General features: G+C 51.2%; 1 protein-coding gene across 2 annotated transcripts; it reads left to right on the plus strand.

Moving 5' to 3' along the window:
* Nucleotides 1–6044: 6044 nt before the first annotated feature.
* Nucleotides 6045–10297, plus strand: CDKN1B (cyclin dependent kinase inhibitor 1B). Of its 2 annotated transcripts, none has more exons than XM_027702531.1 (3): nt 6045–7025; nt 7585–7715; nt 9004–10297. In XM_027702531.1, exons 1-2 carry the CDS (start codon nt 6551–6553, stop codon nt 7704–7706), a joined length of 597 nt encoding a protein of 198 aa, XP_027558332.1. In that variant the 5' UTR covers nt 6045–6550; the 3' UTR covers nt 7707–7715; nt 9004–10297. The 2 variants fall into 2 exon arrangements, with proteins under 2 accessions (XP_027558332.1, XP_027558333.1); XM_027702532.1 differs by having other exon boundaries at nt 6046–7025; nt 9027–10297.
* The last annotated feature ends 11040 nt before the right edge of the window (nt 10298–21337 follow it).

The following is a 21337-nucleotide window of genomic DNA, read 5'->3' on the forward strand; positions in this document are numbered from 1 at the left end:
ACCAGACGTTGGATCCCAAAATGATAATTCAACTTTATTTTGTAACACAAAAGATCAGAGGGAAAGAAGGAAGACAGAAAAGCAGGAAAAGCTAAGGGTAACTGTTAAAAGCACAGGACAGGAGTTAGCTCCACCATGAAGTACTGTTGGCTTGCAAGCTGGTAGATCTCCCCAGTCTCCCAAGCAAGATCTGCCTGGCCTACCTTATTTGGGAGAGTAAGTCCTTGCCGTGCTCTTGATTGTAACAACTTTTTATCTCTTTTTCTCGTTTACCTCCTTCTGATGGCTTGCTAGGTGCCTCCTGGAGCTTTTGCAAATAGCTCAGCTCCTGCAGCAGCCTAGCTGTGGCATCAAGGCTTTTTAGCTCCATCCTGGAGGCAATGGAGAAGCAGACTCCATCTTTTAATCAGTCCATTACAAAGTGTTACCAGGAGTGAGACTGGATTGAAAATGCTTTCATTCACGTGGTGTGTTTTCTTCAGAGAAATTAGGTCAGTTTACAGCAAGCAATCAATTTACTGATTTAAGCCTCACTTTTCCAATAGCAGTGTTTGCTGGGATAAAACAACATTAGCATGTGTGAGTGCATGTATTTATTTTTAGTGACTGCATATGAACATCCTCTTCCTTGTCCCTGGTGTGAAAAAGGAAAAGTTCATTACAGAAAGGTGCACTGCTGCTGGCTTCAGCTGCTTCAAGAGCAGTTTAAGCTCACTCCTAATTCACACTTCAAAAAAAATAATTAAAAAAAAAATTGTCTGAGCCATACCAGGAGTCTTCCCTGAAATAAAATCAGGGTATTTTAGAAGGACTTCTTCTTTAGCAAGTCAAGGGAAGGCTGGTGACAACCAGTAAGCTCCAAAGAGAAAAGAATGAGTACTTTCAGTGCTAATAATTTAACAGCAAAGGCATACAGTGCCTTCGGAAAGCTTCATAAAAGAGTTTGGCGAAATAAACACTTGAAGAAAAGTACAAAGATCAGTGTTTCCAGAGCCATAGTGCTGTCTGCTCTCTTATATGGATCCGAATCATGGGTCATCTACCGCCACCACCTGCGTCTCCTAGAACGCTTCCATCAACGCTGCCTCCGTACAATCCTAAACATCCACTGGTCAGATTATGTGACCAATACATCTGTTCTTGAACAAGCAGCAGTCACAAGTATCGAGGCCATGTTGCTGAGAACACAGCTGCGTTGGGCAGGGCACGTCTCAATGATGAAGGACCAACCACCACCTCCCTAAGATCCTGTTTTATGGTGAACTTCCCACTGGCTGCCGCAAGAGAGGAGCCCCAAAGAGAACATACAAGGACTCCCTGAAACAACATCTCAGCCTTGGCCATATTGATCACCATAACCGGTCTACTCTGGCCTCCAATTGGGAGGCCTGGAGACACACCATCTATAATGCTGCTGATGCTTTTGAGAAAGCACCAGGATCACCCTTGAGGAGAAAAGACAACGCAGAAAGAATCGAGCCTTGCAGAATACACCACCTAAGGAGTCTTTCTGCTGTGCCTTTTGCAACTGGACATGCCTGTCTCGTGTTGGCCTTTTTAGCCACCAACGCGCTTGTAACAAACGTGGGTAGAGCCCTTCCCAAATCTTCGTTCACGAAGCCGGACCATGATGATGATGATCTCCCGCAGACATAACTGTATAACCTGCCCTAGAGTTACAGCACAGAGAAGGCATTTCTGACAGACTACCTGCTTTTTAAAACCACTCCCATTAAGGACACCCCCAAGCTGTACCCACAGCCAGCACCCTCTCAAAATCCCCTGAACCCATCCTCACACCCTGAGCCCAGCCAAGGTTTGTGCAGGTGTGACAGGGCCCACATCCCCGGGCACATCTGGTCCCCACCTGCAGTGAGGGAAAAGGAGAGCAGAGGTCCCCAGAAGTGCCAGGCAGCAGGGATGAGAGTGGGGGGACAGCCCAGGCTGGCAGTGGGGATGCTGTCAGGAGGGAGGCTGAGTCCTGGTGCTGGTCTGATCTCTGTCCTTAGGCTCCCTCTAGAGTTTACATCAAATGAACAAAAGGTCTCAAACTCCACTTGCAGAGGAGGGTGGCATCTCTTAGCCCTGCTTGGCTGCTCCTGGACACTGCTGGATTATGTCACACGGCCTTTGTAAACTGAAATAGTTCTTTCCTTCCTGATAGTCCCTGCTGCTGAACATCATTGGGCCCTAATCCTGCCCAGAAAGGTTCCTGTTAAGCACATTATGAATATTCCCAGTGTGCTAAGGTGAATTCTTGGGGCCTGCACCTCGAATTTCATGGTGGCTTTACCCCACATCACTTGAAGAAATTAGCAATTTGCTTGAAAAACTGGAGAGCTGTGAAAACAGCATTGGCTCAGCAACAGCTGAGGTGGGTTAGGAGCAAACTTCCTCAAGCCTCCAGCTTTCACATGGGTCATGCTATGTCCCTGCCTTCCTTAACCTCAATTTTGGAAGACAAATCCTGTGGAGGAGCTGAGGTTTTATTCCCAATTTCCCCTCTATTTGCAAGGCAATATTTAAAATCCCAAGCAACCCAGATGCTTTATGTGTGCAGTTCAGATGTGCTTTGCTGGTTCACTTGAGAGCCCTATACAGTGCTGGGAAAGGAGGGTGGCCAAAAAGAAGACAGGAAGCTTGCCTAAGCGATTCTGGAGGAAAGAAAAACAGCAAGCAGCTCTGCCAGTGGAAAAGCCCAAACAAGAGAGAGGAGAGGGGTAGTGGGAAGAGAGGGGACAGGGTGTTCAGACGCTGTTAGAGGAGCCAGGACATTCTTCGCCCGGACCTCCCTGTAAACACTCCTCCCTCCTTCCTGGTTCACTCCCCCGAGTTTTGTTTGGGGTTTGGGTTTTGTTGTTGTTTGTTTTCCTTTCTTTCTCTAATCCTCTCCTCCGATCTTTGATTGGCTGCATCTTCAGCTTAAACGGCCACAGAGCGAGGGAAAACCGGCGATGAGGAGGCTGGAGCTTTGCGAGGGCGCTTCAGTTCTCGGCCCCCTCCTTATCCCCACCCCGCACACCACGCACCGCCTCCCCCCGCAGCCCCACTGCTGTGCCCCTCTTTTGCAAGACGATGGCGCTCTGATCTTTCCACAGCTTTACTCCGGGACTCTCGAGAGTATATTTTTTTCCTGTATTTTTTTTTTCCACGCTTCACTGCTACTACGGGCGGGCGCCTGACTCTCTCCCGATTTGCTGCAGCCATCGGGGGTGCCTGACTGTAAACAAAACACTTTAGATCATGGCAAGGTCGCTGCAGACACAGCCTTTTTTTTTTTTTCCTTTCCAGCCGCAGCGATTTAAGGTGGAATGGCGAGACCGCATCGAAGTGAAGGGGGGACGAGCCGATAGAGACGCGGGGAGAGACCCGAGCCCGGAGCACGGCCGCGGATGCTCCAGGGACGCGGATGCGATTTTAACCCCTTTCCTGATCATTTGTCCCAGCGCGACCCCATCGTTTTGGGCCGCGCGGGATGGGAGCTGCGCTGCCCGCGGGAAGGCGAGCAGCTACCAGGGCTGCGGGGGTACACCCCCTCCCCCTTTCCCTCCTCCCAGCCCCTCGGAGAGCAAGGGAGAGTGCTAGAGAAGGATAGAGGGATAGGCCAAGGGCCAGACCACTCCTCTTTCATTTTCTCTGTTGCTTCCATCAGTGGCTTAAATTATTCGCGCCCCCCTTCTCCTCCCCCCCACCCCCCTTCCTCCGCCTCTTTGGATTTAATTATTCGCGCTCAATATACTTGTACAGCATCCAGGAACTCAGGCCCTTGTGCTAAGGGGGGAGACCTTAAAAAAAACAAAACCCAGAAGGTTCTTGTCCTATAGTAACTTGGGGGTTTTTTTCTTTTCCAAAGGCTACAGATAAATCAGTGCTCTGTTGCACTGCTGTTGAGTTCCTGGTGGTTTACCTGTGAGGCATGGAGTCTTTTCCAGTGTTTCACACCCCCCTCACATTTTTTTTTCTTTTTCCTGCTATGTGTTTCTGCTCTGGTACAATGTCATAATCCTACAGGGCAAGAGGTTTGCCTTTTTTTTTGTGGACTAGGGAGACAAGCCATGACTCACAGGGAGCAGACACCGGGAACTCCTCACCTAAGGAGTCACTGGTGGGACCTTCAGCATGTTACCAGCAGGCAAGCTCCCAGCAGCAGGATGGGCCCTGGGCATCCTCAGGGAGCCCCCAGACATATTTCGCAGATCACTTTGTTACAACTCTCTTGTGTAGATCAACAAAACAAGCTCAGTGTCCCACACCTGATAGAAAATGAAGTTTGAAATGGAACTACCTTGCTGCTGGCAACTGAAGTCAAGGACAGGAAAGAATAGAGAAATGAAGATGAAATCCTGCAAATACAGAAGATGTAGGCCCCACTTTTCCAGCTGACACAGTTTTATCATGGACTTGCAACTTCAAAAAAAATTCTCAGGTCCTGCAGACATGTAAATGTCAGTGTTAATTTTCTGCAAGTGAATTGCTAGAACTTGTGGTTGCTGAGAGGAGTTGGAAAACAATTTCCGAGTACTAAAAAACCCAGCACACAAATACAAAATAACATGGCTAATGTTATATTTCAACCTTGTGGTTTTTAACCTAATCTCATTTGTATTCGTTTTCTTCTTTTGCCTGTGTACATAATTTTTTTGAACTCGGGTCTGACGATACTGAGATTACTCTGGTGAGTGGTGTGAGCAGAAGCTTGGAGGTGACTACCTCGAGTCAGCAGACTGCTGTGGCCTGGGCTTGAGCGCTGTGTAATGGCTGTGCCCCCTCTCCAGGGTGTTCAGAATTTAGTGTATCAGTTTAGAAGAGCAACTGCAGCAAAGGTTTCAGTGGCCCATCAAAACTGTAGGCTCTAAACTAGAGTAAGTCTGTGTAAGTACAGCACAGGGTAAAAGCTCCCATGTCTTCAAGGCCAAATCCATTGACTCTCCTCTCAGCCAGTAAAACCCAATTGTGTTGACCCCTGCCTTGTTAAGATAGATTGTTATTGGTGTGCCCCTGCTCCCCGCCCCTGCCCAAAGCAAAATTTGAACAGGGTTGCTCTGCTTGCAGAGGAGACCTGGCCAGATGGTTTGGTGTGAAAAGCCTTCAGGGCCCTCCAAAGATTCAGGTACAGGATCTGGGCCCCTGGAAGCATCAAAACCTTTGGTGCCTGAAAGAACCCACAGTGTCCCACAACACATTGAGGGGGCTGCCCTGCCTGGTGAGGAAAGATGGCTGTGGAAGGGGCTGGAGACACGGGGGCAGAGAGCAGGACACTCATGCTCTTATCTTCATCACACCTGCTGTAACAACGAGAGGAACTTGCTTAAAAAATCCCTGGCTGTGACTCTTGGCTCATTTAAACTTTTGAGCACACAAACAGGACAAACCCCAACGATTTTGTTTTCTTTCCCCTGCTTGCTGACATCTGAAATCCCAGCAGAGGTTATTTTAGAGCCATTTCTTCACCTAGTCCCTTTCTTTGCCCAGAAAACAGTAAGAGGTGATCCTCTCGGCTCCGGGAGCTACCAGCCCATTTAGGCAGCCAGTGGTGTCACAGTGCTGCGGGTCGGGATGCTGGTCTCCCTTGCATGCCGCGGGGTGGCCAGCTCCCCTACTTGGCCCGAGTTTGCCCCCAAGTTTGGACCTCAGAGGGGATGTGTCGCTAGAGCCCAACCCAGAAAAACCAGAGCGGTGGGGAGACTCCTGTCACAGCACTGAATCAAAACGCAGCCAGCCGCCACCATTCCTCAGGCCGCTAGGGCAAGCAGCGGGATGGGGTAGGTGTTTTTGGGAGGCGGTGGGCACAAACCCCGCCGGGCCCGGGCTTTGCGGAGGGGTGAAGGAGAGTGGGACCCGCAGCGCCTTCCCGCTCCTCTCTTTTTCTCCATCGCTCCTGGTCTCCGTCCCCCACCTTCCTCTCGGCTCGGCCCGGCTAGAGAGCAGGCGGTTCGTCCCGTCCCACCTTTAGAGCCGGCGGCGGCGACGAGGTAGGGCCGGGCCGACGGGGCGGTGCCCGCCGCCGTAACCAATGGCTCGGCCGGGCTGTTTAAATAGACTCGTCCTGTCAATCAATTTCTTCTTCGTCAGCCTCCCTTCAATCGCCATATTGGGCAACCCAGAAAAGGGCTCGTCTCCCCTTGTTTTTTTCCGTCTCGCTTTTACTACGCGGCGGCGGCGGCGGTGCGGGCGGCAGGGGCATCACCATCGGCATCGCCGGCGGGTTCGGCACCGCGGAGGGCAGCGCCGCGCTCCGCCTGCTGCTCCCTCCCCGCACCGCTCCTCCACCGCCCGGGGCTCCCCGGCGGCGGCACCGCCGGCTCTCGGGGCTCATCCCCTGGGCAGGCGCTTATGCAAGGGCGCCTCCTCGCCCCTTCTCCGCGGGCCGAGGGCGAGCGGGGCCGAGGCGGGGCCGGAGCGCGGGGCAGCGCGGAGAGGAGGCGCGGAGAGGAGCCGCTGGGCGCCGGGAAATAAAGGGCAGCGGAGAGGAGGCGGCGGCGGCGGCGGCGGCCGGGGGAGAGAGAGCAGCGAGCACAACCGCCGCCTGGAGCCAGGAGGGAGCGGGGAGATGTCAAACGTCCGTATTTCTAATGGGAGCCCTACCCTGGAGCGCATGGAGGCCAGGCAGTCGGAGTACCCGAAGCCGTCAGCGTGCAGGAATCTTTTCGGGCCGGTGAATCACGAAGAGTTAAACAGGGAGTTGAAGAAGCACCTGCAGGAGATGGAGGAGGCATGCCAGAGGAAGTGGAATTTCGATTTCCAGAATCACAAGCCGCTGGAAGGCAGGTACGAATGGCAAGCCGTGGAGAAGGGGAGCTCGCCCGACTTCTACTTCAGACCCCCCCGGCTACGGAAAGCCGTCTGCAAGTCCGCCGGCCGCCAGAGTTTGGATGTAAACGGGAATTGCCAAACCGTGGTTTTTGTCGGTTCTCAGGGAATCTCAGAGGACACTCACTGTGTAGCTCAAAAGACTGATGTTTCAGAAAATCAGACGGACTTAGCAGAGCAATGCACTGGGCAGAGGAAAAGACCCGCGGCCGATGGTAACGTACCCCCGCGAAAGCGACAGCGCTCAGCTCCGCGCCCCACTCGTGTCAGCGCCGGGGCTCCCGGCGCCTTCGCCCCTGCCACGCGTGGCCCGGGCGCGGTGGGCTGTGCCCCGCTGGGCACCGGCTCGGCGCGCCCCCCTCCCTCCCCCGCCCCCTAAAACAGCTCGGGTACTGTTTGCAGTCCCGGGGGGTCCCGCGTTGAGTGGGAGCCGGTAGATGATTTGCGAGGAAGAGCCCTTAGATGTGGGTCATCTCTCCCGACCCCTCGCCGCCCCTCTGCAGGGACCCGGCCTCTTGCCCAGGTGGGAGGAGGTTCACGGTGCTCAGCAAAAGACGAATATGGATTTTAGCCGAAAAGAGGGAACTTGGATCTCTTACCTAGAGAGAAGCCCATCTCCCCTCCCCCCTCCTCGCTTCACGTAGCCGACCTGACGTGGGGATCCGGTAATGTTCCTCCTCGGCTCCATCTATGCCCCCTGGATGCCGAGAAAACATTTGGAAGGAAAATATTTTAATATCGCTCCCCCACCCGTTTTTAATCTTCCCCTCCTAGATTCCTCTCCTCAAAATAAAAGAGCCAACACAACAGAAGAAGAGGTTTCAGAAGACTCCCCCAGTGCCAGTTCAGTGGAGCAAACACCCAAGAAATCAAGCCCGAGAAGACATCAAACGTAAAGCGTTTAGGTAGGTTCCCTTTAGGATCTAGCATTAGGATGCAAATAAGGGAAAGAAAAGGTGACCGAGGGGCTATCCCGAGTCTGTAAGGGGCTGGGGGGGGCGCTTCGGGCCCCTGTGGGCTCGCTGAGGGGTGTTTTCTCCGAGGAAGGGTTGCTCTCCCCAAGCGCTCGGGGATGGGTGTGTTTTAGAAGGTGGGGAGTGGGAGGCGCAGGGCTTGAAAAGAACAAAACAAGGAGCGAACCGCTGCGCTGGGCTCCGCAGCGCCGGGGGGATGGGGCAGGGGCAGTGCGAGCCCTGGTCGCGGTGGGACTGACCCTGCCTTCCTTCCCTCCCTCCTCCGGGATTGGGACTGGAGGCAGGTAGGGCCCTTTCCCAAGGACCTTGCGGGTGGAGGGACGCAGTTTGAAACGCGGCTGATGCATCATGTCAGATGCCAGGGGGGATTTAGGGGAGCTTCCCGTGTCCCCCGCCCCCGAGGCTTTTTCACCTCCAGTGGCAGCCTTGCCGTCGCATATCGCGGCCACAAGTCAAGAAGTTTGGTCTAAGGGGAATCCGGGCACTTTCTTAAAATCCGAGCAGTGCAAGGTTGTTTTCTTTTTTCTTGTTTTTTTTTGTTTTGGGGCTGGCTTTTTTTTTCCTTTTTTTTTGTGTGTGTGTGTGTGTGTTTTGGCTTCGTTTTAGAAGCTGGCAGAGGGAAGGGAGCGGGTTAATGGGAGCTGGGTTGTGTTGTGTGTTGTATTTTTTTTCCCTACCCCCTTCTTGTTGTTTTTGTTTCAAGGCGGGGGCTGGGGCGGGGTGAGTTGGTAAATTGCGCCGGCGGTTTGGGAGCCGAGGTTAGGAGCGAGGTTTACAAAAACGATTTGCGATTGTGCAGAAAGAGATTAAGCTGTAAAGCAGAAGTTGCAACAAATTAGTCCCGCTGGGGTGAGCCGTGGCGGAGCGCGGCAGCCTGCGCGGCCATGCGAATGCCGCTACTACCGCCCACTTTTTTTTGTTTTTTTTTTTTTTTTGGGGGGGGGGGGGGGGGGGGAGAAGGGGGGGTCCCGCCGCTCCCGCTTTCCCCGCCGAGGGGTGAAAAGGGCCGGGGCCGTGCTGCCCGCACCCCCAGCCGGCCCCGGCCCAGCCCGGCCCGACGGGGCGGCGGCGGGGGCCCCGCCCGGGCTGGGTCCGCCCGCCCCGGGGATGCGGTGTCGGTTTGAACCAGTTGCGCCCCGGATCGCGTTTCTTTTCGATGTTTTCTAATCACTTTCTCCCTCGTCGTCTTCTCTCTTTTTTTTTTTTTTTTTTTTTTAAATTTCTTTCCCCACCCCGTTGCAGAGCGGAGGATGTGCGCGTCGTCGTTCGTCGGGTGCGGCGGGGGGCGATGAAGCGAGAAAGATGTAAAGTCGTAGTGGAAAAGAAAAAAATACATATCGCCGATCTCCGTTGGATGGAGGTGTCCTGTACAAGCACTGAGAAAAAAAACAAAACCAACAACAAAACAACGTCAACAGAAAGCAAACAATAACACTAAATTTTAGGCACTCTTAAAAGATCTGCCTCTAAAAGCATTGGATGTAGCATTGTGCAATTAGGTGTTTCCTTATTTGCTTCATTGTACTACCTGTGTATATAGTTTTTACACTATGTAGCACATAAAACTTGTTGGGAGGGGGGAGGGACTGTAAGAGGGTGACCGATTGGAACTTGCTTTCACAATCTAGCAAGCAAATAAATCTATGAAGAGAAGCAGTGTAGGTTTTTTATTACTTAAAGATGTATTGTCCCTTTAAGTGGGTCTGCAGTGTTTTTCTCTCTCTTTTTTTTTTGTTTATTGTATCATCGGGGTGACCCTATTCAGAGCCGATTATTATAGGCTGCTTGTGAAGTTTCTTTCTACAGCATTAAGCTGAAGAGGTGGGAGCTGTGATGATTCCATTATATGGTAGCAAAAGTTCCCCCCCAGCCTCAAATCCATATACCAAAATGGAATGCCTGTAAAAGTTGTGTAAAATCATCCCACCTGGTTATATTGCCTGATTTTCTGTGTTGTTTTTTTTTTGTTTGTTTGTTTCTTTGTTTGGGGTTTTTTTTACCTAATCTGGAGGTCTTTTGCTCTGAATCTTGAATATTGTTGTTTTCTGATCTGACCCACTTCCCGAAGTGTTTGTGTGTGAGGGGAAAAGGGATACTACATCTTTAAACAGTATTTCTACGTTGCCTGTGTACCTGTATGTAAAAATAAAAAAAAAAAGTTTGAAGTGTACCTGTGTACATAACTCTGTAAAGACACTGAGAAATTATACTAACTTATTTATGTTAAAAGATTTTTTTTTTTAATCTAGAAGACAATATTTTTCCCCATTAAGCCAAAGCGGCATGTTTTTGTGCATTTGTAAATGCTCTATTTGGTAGACTTTTTAGAGGGTTTTTTGGGGGGGAGTTCTTTTTTTTTTTTTCCTTTTTCTGATAATTAATATGGCTGTGCTTAAAAGATTGCAGACTGAGCCAATTTAATTTTTTTTGTAATGCGTGGGGGAAAAAAAAAATCCAGATTGATATTGTTTCACATCAAGCAATCAATAAAGAAAACTGCCATATATAAGAAATATGGTCTTCATTAGTGTGTGTTTCAACCTCCCTCAGCCTGGCACTGGAGGAAACAAGACTCCTTCAAGAAATAACAGCAATTTTCCTTTGGGTATCTTTTCATATGTCTCTAGTGCAGGTGACAGTAAGGGATGCAGCACCCTTAGTGCAAGGATACCATTTCTTCATGGAAGCATGGTCAGGCATTGGAACAAGCCGCCCAGGGCCGTGGTAGAGTTGCCATGCCTGGAGGGATTTAAGACCTGTAGATGTGGCACTTGGGGACATGGTTTAGTGGTCGACTTGGCAGCGCTGGGTTAACAGTTGGACTCGATAGATCTTAAGAGAGAAGCGGCTTTTCCAACCTCTAAATGACTCTGTGAGTCTCCTCTGTGATAATTGGGGATGATGTGCCCTCTTAATGCAAAAGAGTGGAATTTCCTGTGTCATAATGGTTTTGGGTTTGTGTTTTTTTTTTGTTTGGTTGTGTAGGTTTGTGTGTTTGTGGTTTTTTTTTTTTTTTGGAGACAGGGAGAAAAGGTATTTCGATGTATTTCGCGCACTTTTTGGTTGACTCCTAAGGCTTGAAACTCGAGCCCAAACGAGCACCTTCCGGCACGGGACCGGAGAGCCACCACATTTCCCGGGACTGCCCTCCTTCTCCCGCTCCCGGGGGAGCTCTCGGGGGGGGGGCCCGGGCCGGCAGCATCCTCCTCTCCGCCGGCCCTGCGGGAGCCCCGGTGTGTTCCCCCTCCGCAGCCGCCGCCGCGGCTCTCGAAGATGGCGCCTCGCACACCCCTGTCCCAGCAGATGCTGCTGCCGGCAGCGGCCGCCCCCCGTCCCGCCCGGCCCCGCCACTGGCGCCCCGGATCCCCACCGCCTCATCCCAGCACCGGGAGAGAGGCGGAAGGCCGGGCACCGTCGGAGAAAGGCGATGGATGGCACCGCAGGGCGGAGGAGGGGGATCGGTACTGCCCGGCCTTGCCCGCCACGCCCGGCAAGGTGCGGGCGTCCCCCTCCCCGCTGCCCTCCGCCCCTCAGCGCCCCGGCGATGCGGGGAGGGGGCGTTCTCAACCCCGGGGCTGGCGAGAAATAAACACGTAAATGAAACAAAACGGAGGCGGAGGGGGGAGCGCAGCCCAGTGCGAGGTCCTTCCCCCTCCCCGGTGCAACGCGATCCTGTTGTTTATTCCGGCCGCGCCCGGGGCTCGCCCTCGCTCCGAAACCTCCCCGGGAACGCGGGGCTGTGCCGGCCTGGAGGTGGGGAGGGACGGGGAGAGGGCAGCGAGCCCCCCGCCGCCAGCCCCGCTCCGGTGTCGGCCCCCGGCTCGGGCAGAGCAGGGCGGAGAGGCGGGAGCGGGCACGGCCGGCGCCGGCCATGGACTTTCCCTCCTCCGCCGGCTGCGAGGGATCGCTGGACGCCCTGCCCTCCGCCCCCCGGCGCTCTGCTATCCCGCCCCTCCTGCCCCCCGCCGAGTGACTCCATCGCGGTGTGCGGGGGTTGCGCGAAGCTCCAGCCCGTAAACGTGGAAAACACTCGCGAAAATGAAAAAAAAAAAAAAAAGAAAAAAGTTACGTGTTTTTTTTTTTTTTTACGGTTTTTTTTTTTTTTTACCCAGCACGAACAAAGTGATCTCGATGGAAAATAAATAGCGGCGCCTCCCCGAGCCGGCCTATCCCCGCGGCTGGCGAAAGCCAAACCCCCCCTCGGGCGGGGGGACGGAGGCGAGGAGTGGGGCGGGGGGGAGGCCACCGCAGCCCCCGGGCTGGAGTCCCGCCCGCTTCTCCGTCACGTAGGGTTTGGATGTGCCCTCTGGCCGCCTCCCCGCTATTATTTTTAATTATTTTTTTTTTCTTTTGTTGTTGCTGTTGTTGCCGCGGCCGACCGATGGGGCTTCTCGCCCTGCGCGGCAGCCCCATCGCTTTCACCTGGGGCCGCCCCCGCCGCCATCGAGCCCCCCCCCCCCCCGGGGGGGGGCCCCCCCCGCCCCCGCCTCCTCCTCCTCCTCCTCCCCGGTGACCCCCGGGAGATGCGCGGAGCCAGCGCCAGAAGGAGGGGGGAGCATCCCCCGCCGCCCCACCCGGAACGAGGGGGGGAGGGTGGCGAACGCTCAGACCCGCCCCGCGCCCCCTCCTCCGCGGCGGCGGCGGGGGCAGCGCGTTCTCCTCCCCCCGGGGCTGCTCGTTGCGGCGGCGGCGGCGGAGCCCCGCGACCCACACCGCCGCAGCCCTGCGGGGAACTGAGCTGGTGCCGGCCCAGGCCTGCGCAGCGGGGTCAAATTTTTAAATTTTATTTCCTCCCCTCCCCCTTCCTCCCCCTTCCTCCTCCTCCTCCTCCTCCTCCTCCTCCTCGCCGCAGCGTTTCCTCCTCGGGCGGCTGGAGGCAACCTTGCCTCGCTGCTTTCCTGCGCCTGGCATCGCTTCGCGGGGCGGGACGGGGGGAGGGAAGGGCCGGGGGAGGGGAGGGGAGGGGAGGGCGGAGCGCGGCCCCGCCCGCCCCGTCTGATGCAACAGGCGCGGCCACCCCGCCGGGTGCGCGCGCAGCCGCCCCGCCCGCCTTTCCCGACTTTCCAGACCCCTCCTTCCCATCCCGCCGCCCGCGTCTTTCGCTCCTTGTGCCTTGTCTCTCCCTCCCTCGCTTCCCGGGTCACACGTACGCGGGGATCCGCGCCCCCTCCGCCTGTGCGCCCGCACGTACCTGCGCGCCCCGCGGTGCGGGGGAGCGGGTTCCCTCCCTCCCTTCTGCGGGACAGGGGGCTGGGTGGGTCGGTGCCGTCGGTCCGCGCACCGTGGGGGCTGCGGGGCTGCCCGCCGGGCGCCCCTGCATCCTCCGCCCTCGTTTTTAAGTCCCACATCCCTCCTTGCGCTGTTCCACGCCGGGAGCGGGGAACAGGGCCGTGGGGAAGCGGGAGCAGGGCCGTACTGCGTGAAGGGTTGGCTTTCCCTTACGTAAAGCCGCGTGTTGCCGTGCCAGAGGAGAGGGATATGACCCGTTCCTCAGCAGGAATATTTTGAACCTGGATCTGGCCATTTTTCACCGGAGACGCTTGGCTGGAAGCGAAAGTACTAGCAACGTGCCCTTAAAGTCAATATTAACACCCACTGCTTTTGAGCTGTGAAGCCAGCCTCTTCTTCCTCAGATGGGGAAATTAGCTGGAAAACGATGTTTTCCTGCATTCAGACCCATCTGTACTTCTGAGTAGCTTCAGCTGAAAAAACTTGAAGAAACACTGAATTTCATTTAAAAAAACCCCCACATTCCACTTCAGAAATGTCAACATGTTTTGTTTCAACATCATCTTAGGGTGTTCTGTCTCATTCTTCTTTTTCCATTTTGTAATTTTTTTTAATTATCATTTAAAAGTAATCTACTATCCTCATTTGTTTTTGGGTTTTTTTTCCTTTTTTTTTTTTTAAATACCCACCAAAGGGAAATGTCCATGGCATACTGGCTTTAACAAAATTTGTGATCTACAGTAAAATAATGAGATTATATCGTCTGAACTGTTTTGCTCTGTCCCCCCAAATGAGATACTTTCGGCTTTGATTTTACTGGGAAAACCTTGAAGAATTTCTGTACTTTTTAAATATTTCTTTCCCCTCCCCCAATGTTTCATTTACCTACTGAGCTGAAAAAAAGGCTTTTTTTTTCATGCTGGGCGGGTTGTATCAGCACTTGTGGTTTGCTGTGTTTCATCCAGGCTCAGCCACCTCCTCCATCCAGGCAGCTTGTGTGCCTTTCCTCTCCCTGCCTGTTTTCTACCATGTCCACATCAGTCATTACAAGGCTCAAAATTAGGCAAAAAAAATAGAGGGGAATGTGGTTTTCTCTTCTTTTTTTTTCCTTCTCTTTAATAAAGAAAAATATTCCCAATTCACTTTACTTAAAAGGCAAACAAATGTATTTTTCCTATAATATGAAATTAATAATGATAATTGAAATATAAAAATAATAATATATATGACGGTAATATGCAAAGTGCAAGTGCCCAAAAACAAACCGGCATCAGATTACCTGCTTTCCCCTGGAGAAAACAAACCAAAAGGGACAGCAGCTATGAGAATCCCCCAAAAGGAGGTTACTAGTGATGCAAACCAACCAGCAATGAAAGGGCTCTGGTTGCCACAGAGCTTTTGCCCCGTCTCCTGTCATCGCCCTCTCCCTGCTCCATGGGTGCTGTGGCAAAGGGGCAGGAGCGTGGACGTGGTGAGGGGCCTGGGCACCCCCTGGGACTGTGGGGGAGGCAGAAGCAAGAGGAAAAGGTCTTGGTCTAGCAGCATGGGCAGAAAATACCACTGAGGTGAAAACAAGATTAGGAGCTGGCCTGCTCCCGGGACTCCTGTGACAGACGAGGACATTCGTGACTTGTTCCAGGGTCAGCTTCCAGCCACAAGCTGCCACTACAGCAGGTGAACAGTGTAGAGCTTGTAGCTCCCTGCATAGGAGAAGCAGTACAGAAGGTTTGAAGGAATGGAGGGTGGAGAAGACCAGGGTGACACAGATGTCCTGCAGACAGCATGCTTCCCAAAGTGGCTTTCCTTTCGTAGGACACTACCAGCTACTCTAAGCCTCATCCACAGACAAGATGTATGTTAGCTAACCTTGTCTGCTTTCAGAACGGGCTGGCACGTGTTCGTGTATGTCTGTCTCCAATTGAGATATACTCAAGTTAAACAGATACAGTTGTTTTTCCTTTTTTTTTGCTTCCCGCCTCCCCCCAACCGGGGGTGCAGCTGTGCATCAGTGGAGTGCATCTGCCCTGTGCATTGCCTCTGGAGAGGGGACAGCTCTGCCTGCTGCCCGTTCCCCACTGCTCCTGCACTCTGCTGTCACTGAGGAGTGGGATTTGGGGTAACCTCTGTGGATTCACTGCATTTCCCAGCTGTGCCTGGCTGCGTGTACTCTCCTGTCTTAATAAACAGTCTAATCCACAGGTTCTCCGCAAGCAAAGGGCACAACCTTATTTTCTGTTGAGGTGCTATAGGATTCTGTGGGCCTCCATTCTCGGGTCTCTGGGGGCAGTTCTCTGGCTCTGGCTTTTGGAGAAAAGTGTGTTGCAGTGGCAGGTGACACATTACGTGGTGGGCTGCCACACCCGGTGTCACTGCAGTGGAAGACACCAGTTCACAGCCCAGCTGAACCAAGCTGACCTGGGTGGGTGCTCGTGGCAGGTTTGCTGTGCTGCACTGGCAGGGGCTGCCCTGCAGACTCTTGGCAGCTTGGCACCTGCCAGCCGGCTCTGGGTGGAAGCACGGAGCAACAAACCTTGTGGTTTAGCGTTCCCTATCCGCAAAGACAGGCTGTGCCAGTTCAGGCTTTTATACCTGGCCGTCCTACTGCGCCTGGAGCTGTTTGGAGGAGCCAGCAGGGAGGAACATTAGTTTCATTCCAATTTTATCCTTGGCCTCACATCTGAGGCTTCAAGCAAGGATTCCAGTCGTGGGCAGACGCCCCATTTTGAGTGCTCCAGACGCTACTCCCACGAAGACCAAGCAGTCCTTTACATGGAGGCCAAAAATCCAACTGTTGCCTGATAAAGCCTTTCTGTCATGACTGGCTCTACCCAGATTGAAACCGGGAATGTACAAGTGCAGAAAGGACTCCCTTGCCCCCCTGCTACCTGGGCAGGTTGGAAGAGCTCTGAAGGCAGATGGCTGTGTCCCAGCAAGCACAGTTGCAGCTGTGGTCCTCGCTTTCTTTGATAAGAGAAGCTATAGGTCTGGGACTGACCATACTGTAAATTTTTCCTGCCAGATGTGAAGCCTGGAGTTGGTGCTGTAAGCTTGGTAACCTGGTACACCACATAAACTTTTCCCTCCATCCCCCCCCCGCTGAACAAAGTGATAAAGTGTCCCCATCTGAGATGCTGGCTTCCTGATATATATATTTTGTTCTAGTTAGGGACTGGGGATCAGAAGGGAGGACACATGCATACACAGATGAATATAGCTATTTATTTATTTTTATTAGTGGATTACTGGAAGAGAGACCTCTACTGGCTCAGCTCACAGAGTTGCTGCTGTACCTTGGCCACTCGACCAACCAGAGCTCGTGGGATTTCTCTCTTACCTTCCCTTCACCTATTTGGGAAATTTCCTCCTAGTTCCTTTAGGAGGAGATGAATCTTGGGCACTAAAGCACAGTAGAAAATTAGAGTCTTATTGGCAGTGGAGGACAAGGCAGCAGGATGTTTCATCTACTCCACTGACTGCAGTTGCATTTCATTCTCTGTGTTCTACCTCCAAGCTGGTTTTATAGCACTGCAATGAGGACGACTTCAGAAACCATCTCTTTTGGGTCAAGGCTGTTTAGCCTCTGCTGTCAGTGGGATAGATGTTGACTCCTACCTGGGCCATGCCAGAGGCTGGTAGTCAGTGGAGGCTTCTCTTCCTGGCTTGGGAAAAAGTTACTGTAGAGTGTTTCTTTCTAGTAAAGCTATCTTTATCCGAGCCCAAGTAATACAAAAGAAGACTTGGTGTTTGCAAACAGGTGGAGCTGGGTGAGCCAGTAGTGCAAGGCCTTTAAGTCCTGAGCTGCCAGTCTGGCTGAAACAGAGGCAGTAGCTTCATTGCTGAGTAGAGCTACAAAGTTGATCAAGGGACTGGAGCATCTCTCTTATGAGGAAAAGCTGAGGGAATGGCCTGTTCAGCCTTGAAAAGAGATGACTAAGAAGGGGCCTCATGAATGTCTACAAGTATCTGAAGGAGGAATGCGAAGAAGATGGAGCCAGGCTCTTCTCAGTGATGCCTGGCAGAAGGACAAGAGGCAGTGGGCAGAAACTGATGCACAGGAAATTCCACCTGAACATGAGGAATTAACTGTGCAGTGATTGCACACTGGAACAGGTTGCCCAGAGAGGCTGTGGAGTCTCCCTCACGGGAGGTAGTTAAGAATCATCTGGACACAATCCTGTGCCATGTACTCTGGGATGACCCTGCTTGAGCAGGGAGGTTGGACCAGATGACCCACTGTGGTCCCTTCCAACCTGACCCATTCTGTGACTCCATGATTCTGAGTACTGCTGGAATGCTGGCTTAGGCATCCCCTTCCTTCCTCATCCATCCCACTCACTCCTGCCCCTGGCATTGCTGGTGATTTCCCACCTTGCCTTCTTTGTTGTTGGTCTGCGTGTTGTTATTATTTTTTCCCCAGCTGGATCCATTTCTGGTCTGCTTCATAACTCAGCTGGCACTAACAACCTGGCCAGCACAGTGGGTGGGAATGAGCAAGCTGACAGCACTACCATGAAATTGCAGCCTGTGAGCTGGTGGTATTGCTTGTTCTTTGCAGTAAAGTAAAAATTAAAGCCTTGTGTGGGACAACTGCTGTCCATCTTATGGTTATGAAGTTTGCTAGAAGGTGCTGGGCAGTCTCTGGTACTACAGCCCAGGGCTCTGCCTTCTAGCTTTCTCCTCAAATCTCTGGCCATCAAAATCTGCTCCACAAATTATCTGAGAGCTGCTTAGCTAGGGAAACAGAGGTTGGTGTCAGTGGCCTGAAGTTTCTGCATTGTTGGCTAGGGGATTTCCCTCACAGAGGTATTCTAGAGAGATCTGCTGGGTCACAGTTGTTTATTTTTTGTAGGAAATTGGTCTGGATGCAAAGACAGAGAAACAAGCAACAGTGGCTTCTGGAGCTGCAGGCCCTACATTTGTCATCACCACCCCTGTGAAATCCTAACCTGCACCGAGAAACTTCTGTTATCCCATGGCCAGCTCCCTGCACTGCTTGTGTACCCCATGAATTGCTGTCACTGTGTCTCCAGCTGTTGTCCTGATCTGTGGTCTGTGCACAGTATAAGGTCCTGACAAAGCAGAGAGGATGCTGCAGCCAGGCAGCCACTTAGAGTCCCCCAAGGTGATGGACCTATGAGAAAGTACAAGTTCTAGCTGCCACCTGGTGTGACAGCCCTTCCTTCTGTAAGTCTTGGACAGCTTGGTGCAGTAGGTACTGTTACTGTACCTTTACCTTTTGCTCTGTAGCAAAAGCACTTGTTTTCTTTCAAAAGAAGCTGCTCTGTGACCACCTTTTACATCTTTTCCTTTCACCTTACCCACCTGTACCCCTTTTCCAGTCACTGAGTGGTGAGAGCACCCATTATTTTGCAGACATTAATGACCTCTTCTGCCTGGGGGCGGGAGGGCAAGTTTCTTTTCTCTCTGGAGAGTGTCCTGGGTGCTGGATTCTTGTCTTGCCTGGATCCTGCTGTACTTATGAGCTACTCCATACTCAAAAAAAAAAAAGACAAAGAAAAAAAAGTGAAATATTTACTAGGTATTGTCTAGAAATCTTTTGGGCAGGAGCAAGAACATTGTTCTGAAATAAGTTTTCCAGATGCTAAGAACTGACAGCTATGATTTTTTTCCCCCTTTTTCTTTCATCCTTCTTGTCTCCTTCCAGGTCTTTGAGGTCTCCCATGGAAAGAAAAGCTTGACAGACCTTATCAGTTCAGGTCCTAGGATGTGGAAGTCTCCAAGATCAGCTAACCTCACTATAGCAGGTGAAGTCCTCTACTATATTCATTTAAAATCTAAGCGTACCTCTAATTTCTACAGCTTACTTCATCGCTCCCTCCTGATGCCATTTACTGCTCCATTCAATCTGCTGTTCCATTTGTTTGAAATTGCTCTTGGTGCCATCTGTCCTACCTGTCACTCTCACCTTAAAGTGTAGTTCTTCTCTGAAAACAGTGATGCTGATGGTATTTTATTTAGCTAATCTGTTCAGCACAAAAAACAAAGAGGGTCTCTGGTTCTTCTACTGAATGGCAATGAAGCAGTTTGCATTGCCCTCATTCGTAGTCAGTATTCTGAGATCATCAGACTGAGGATCATATTCAAAACTCTTGCCTTTCAGAAGGGATCAGGGAATCACAGAATGGTTTTGGGTGGAAGGGACCTAGTTTAACCACTCCTGCAATGAGCAAGGACATTTTCAACTGTGTTTTTTGTGGGATCTCAGTGGAGGTAGATAATACTCCATCTTTAATCTGTACTGAAATGAACTTTTCCAGGGAAAGTGTAAAAGTTTTCCTTCTTTGAGAAAAGTTACAACTAGATCATGTTGCTCAGAGCCCCATTCAGCCTGGTCTTGAATGTTTCCATAGATGGGGCATCTACAGCCTCTCTGGGCAACCTGTTCCAGTGCCTCACAACTCTCATTGTAAACAATTTCATATCAAGAGGAACTGTTAAGCTCTTCTGTCCAGGAGACAGAGGGTTTCTCAAGGACCACTCTAAGACCAAATGGCAGGAATTCCACCAAGGGGAATCACAGACTGACTTCCTTCTGCTCTCAGTTTAAGGTATGCTTCCTGGTGCTGATGTCTCTTTGGTAGAAAGTATCTAGAAGCACCTTAAAAACAAAATGCCAAAACGAAACAAGCCACTGAACACACAGACCTTCCCTGGGGGAAGAGAGTGAGCAAACAAACCACATGTGACAACAGTTAGGCATGTTGCTGAACGCAGTTCTGGAAGCTGCTCAGATGCTGTGGTCAGGTGGGTGGTATTACAAACCTATCTGGGTTAGAAAAGAGAAACATTTTTATAGTAAATGAAACATATTTGGTAGAGAAAGCACAGGGAGATAATAAATATGCAGCAGAGAACTGTTGTTTGGGGAAGCCCTTTTTAGGGTGAAGCTGTGTCATTGTGATGCTTTATAAGTAAGAGACCCATCGCTTCAGAATTAGGAAGTACAAGGTGTGCTTGTGGCAGTGCTGCTTAGGCAGGAAACAGGCACATGAGGGGTAGACCTGCTGTACCTTGAGTTCAAATTGGGCCTGCTTCCAACCAAACAGCCAGATACTTCTGAGCAGGTTGTTCTTCCCAGTGCCTGGACGTTTCTGCATGGGTTTTGCATGAAGCCCCAAATGAAGGGCTTGTGAGTACTTGCTCAGAGTAAGAGTGCTTTGTGCTTGCTCTACAGTTTGTCTCTTCGCTGGCCGAAAAGTTCAGTGCACTGAGCTCCTTTCTGTAGATTCTGTGTGCCTTAAAAAAAAAAATAAATTCTTTGGTGAAACAATGTTTTGTAAAGGCGGAGAAATTATGGAGGGTAAAACTGAAATAGAAATTGTTATTTTGTCTGATGAGATGAAAAACGGTGATTCAGAAATCCCGTGCCCATTATTAGACCTTTCCTGGTACAAAACTCAGGGCTAAGGATGCTGTAATGCCTCTTTGGAAAAGCTCTGTAAACCAAAAAATGGTTTGTTCCTCTTGGCCCACTGAAGCAATGATCAGTACTTTGAACTGAGCCTGTGAACCTTGGTAGGGATGAGACTTTCATTAGGGCATTTAGTTGCAGACCATGGGTCTTGAGTAACCATTTGGGAATGCAGTCAGCCTTTTAGGTACACTGTAAGAAAGGGTAAGAGAGTACAGGGAGAGAGGAGATGGGACCATCTGAATTTGAAAGTCTTTGATCAAATGCAAATTTCTTGGGGGGACAGTGAACAAAACCAGGGCAGAACAGTTATAAAAACCCATGAAGCATAAATAGTAATTTTTGTTTCTTTGCATAGGTTTTGAAGCCCGATAAATGTAAAGTTTTCTCATATATGACAAACCCCTTTTCAGTCATGTAAAACAGCACACGGGATGATGGACTTTTTCCAGGCTGCCAGAGTGTCTCTCTGTCTGGAGAGAGATAATTTATTGTCATGTATGACCTTTCAGTAATATATGATGGTAACCCAGAGTGGCAATCTCAAAGACCAAAAGAAACTGAGGATACCAGGTTTATGCTGAAGAATCTGAACGTTGTTTTCTGCTTTTTACATGAGCCACAGAAAATTACATTTCTTCAGTCAAATGAGGAGAAAAAAACTAATTTTCAGTTTTTCATTAGTACCTCAGCAGAGGCTGGAGGTCTTTAATTTTTCAGGAAAACTCAGAATTGACAGATGGCCATTGATGTTTTTTGTGGGACCTCAGTGGAGGCAGATAATACTCCATCTTTAATCTGCACTGAAATGAACTTTTCCAAAGAAAGTGTAAAAGTTTTCCTTCTTTGAGAAAAGTTACAAACCACCCACTCCCCCCACCTCTTCCCTCTT

The sequence above is a fragment of the Neopelma chrysocephalum genome, unplaced genomic scaffold, assembly GCF_003984885.1.
Source record: "Neopelma chrysocephalum unplaced genomic scaffold, ASM398488v2 Primary Assembly neopelma1_188, whole genome shotgun sequence".
Lineage (NCBI taxonomy): Eukaryota > Metazoa > Chordata > Aves > Passeriformes > Pipridae > Neopelma > Neopelma chrysocephalum.

Coding starts and splice junctions, on each gene's coding strand:
- CDKN1B (XM_027702531.1), top strand. CDS start 6,551: ATGTCAAACGTCCGTATTTCTAATGGGAGCCCTACCCTGGAGCGCATG. Junction 7,026..7,584: donor GAAAAGACCCGCGGCCGATG/GTAACGTACCCC, acceptor TTCCCCTCCTAG/ATTCCTCTCCTCAAAATAAA.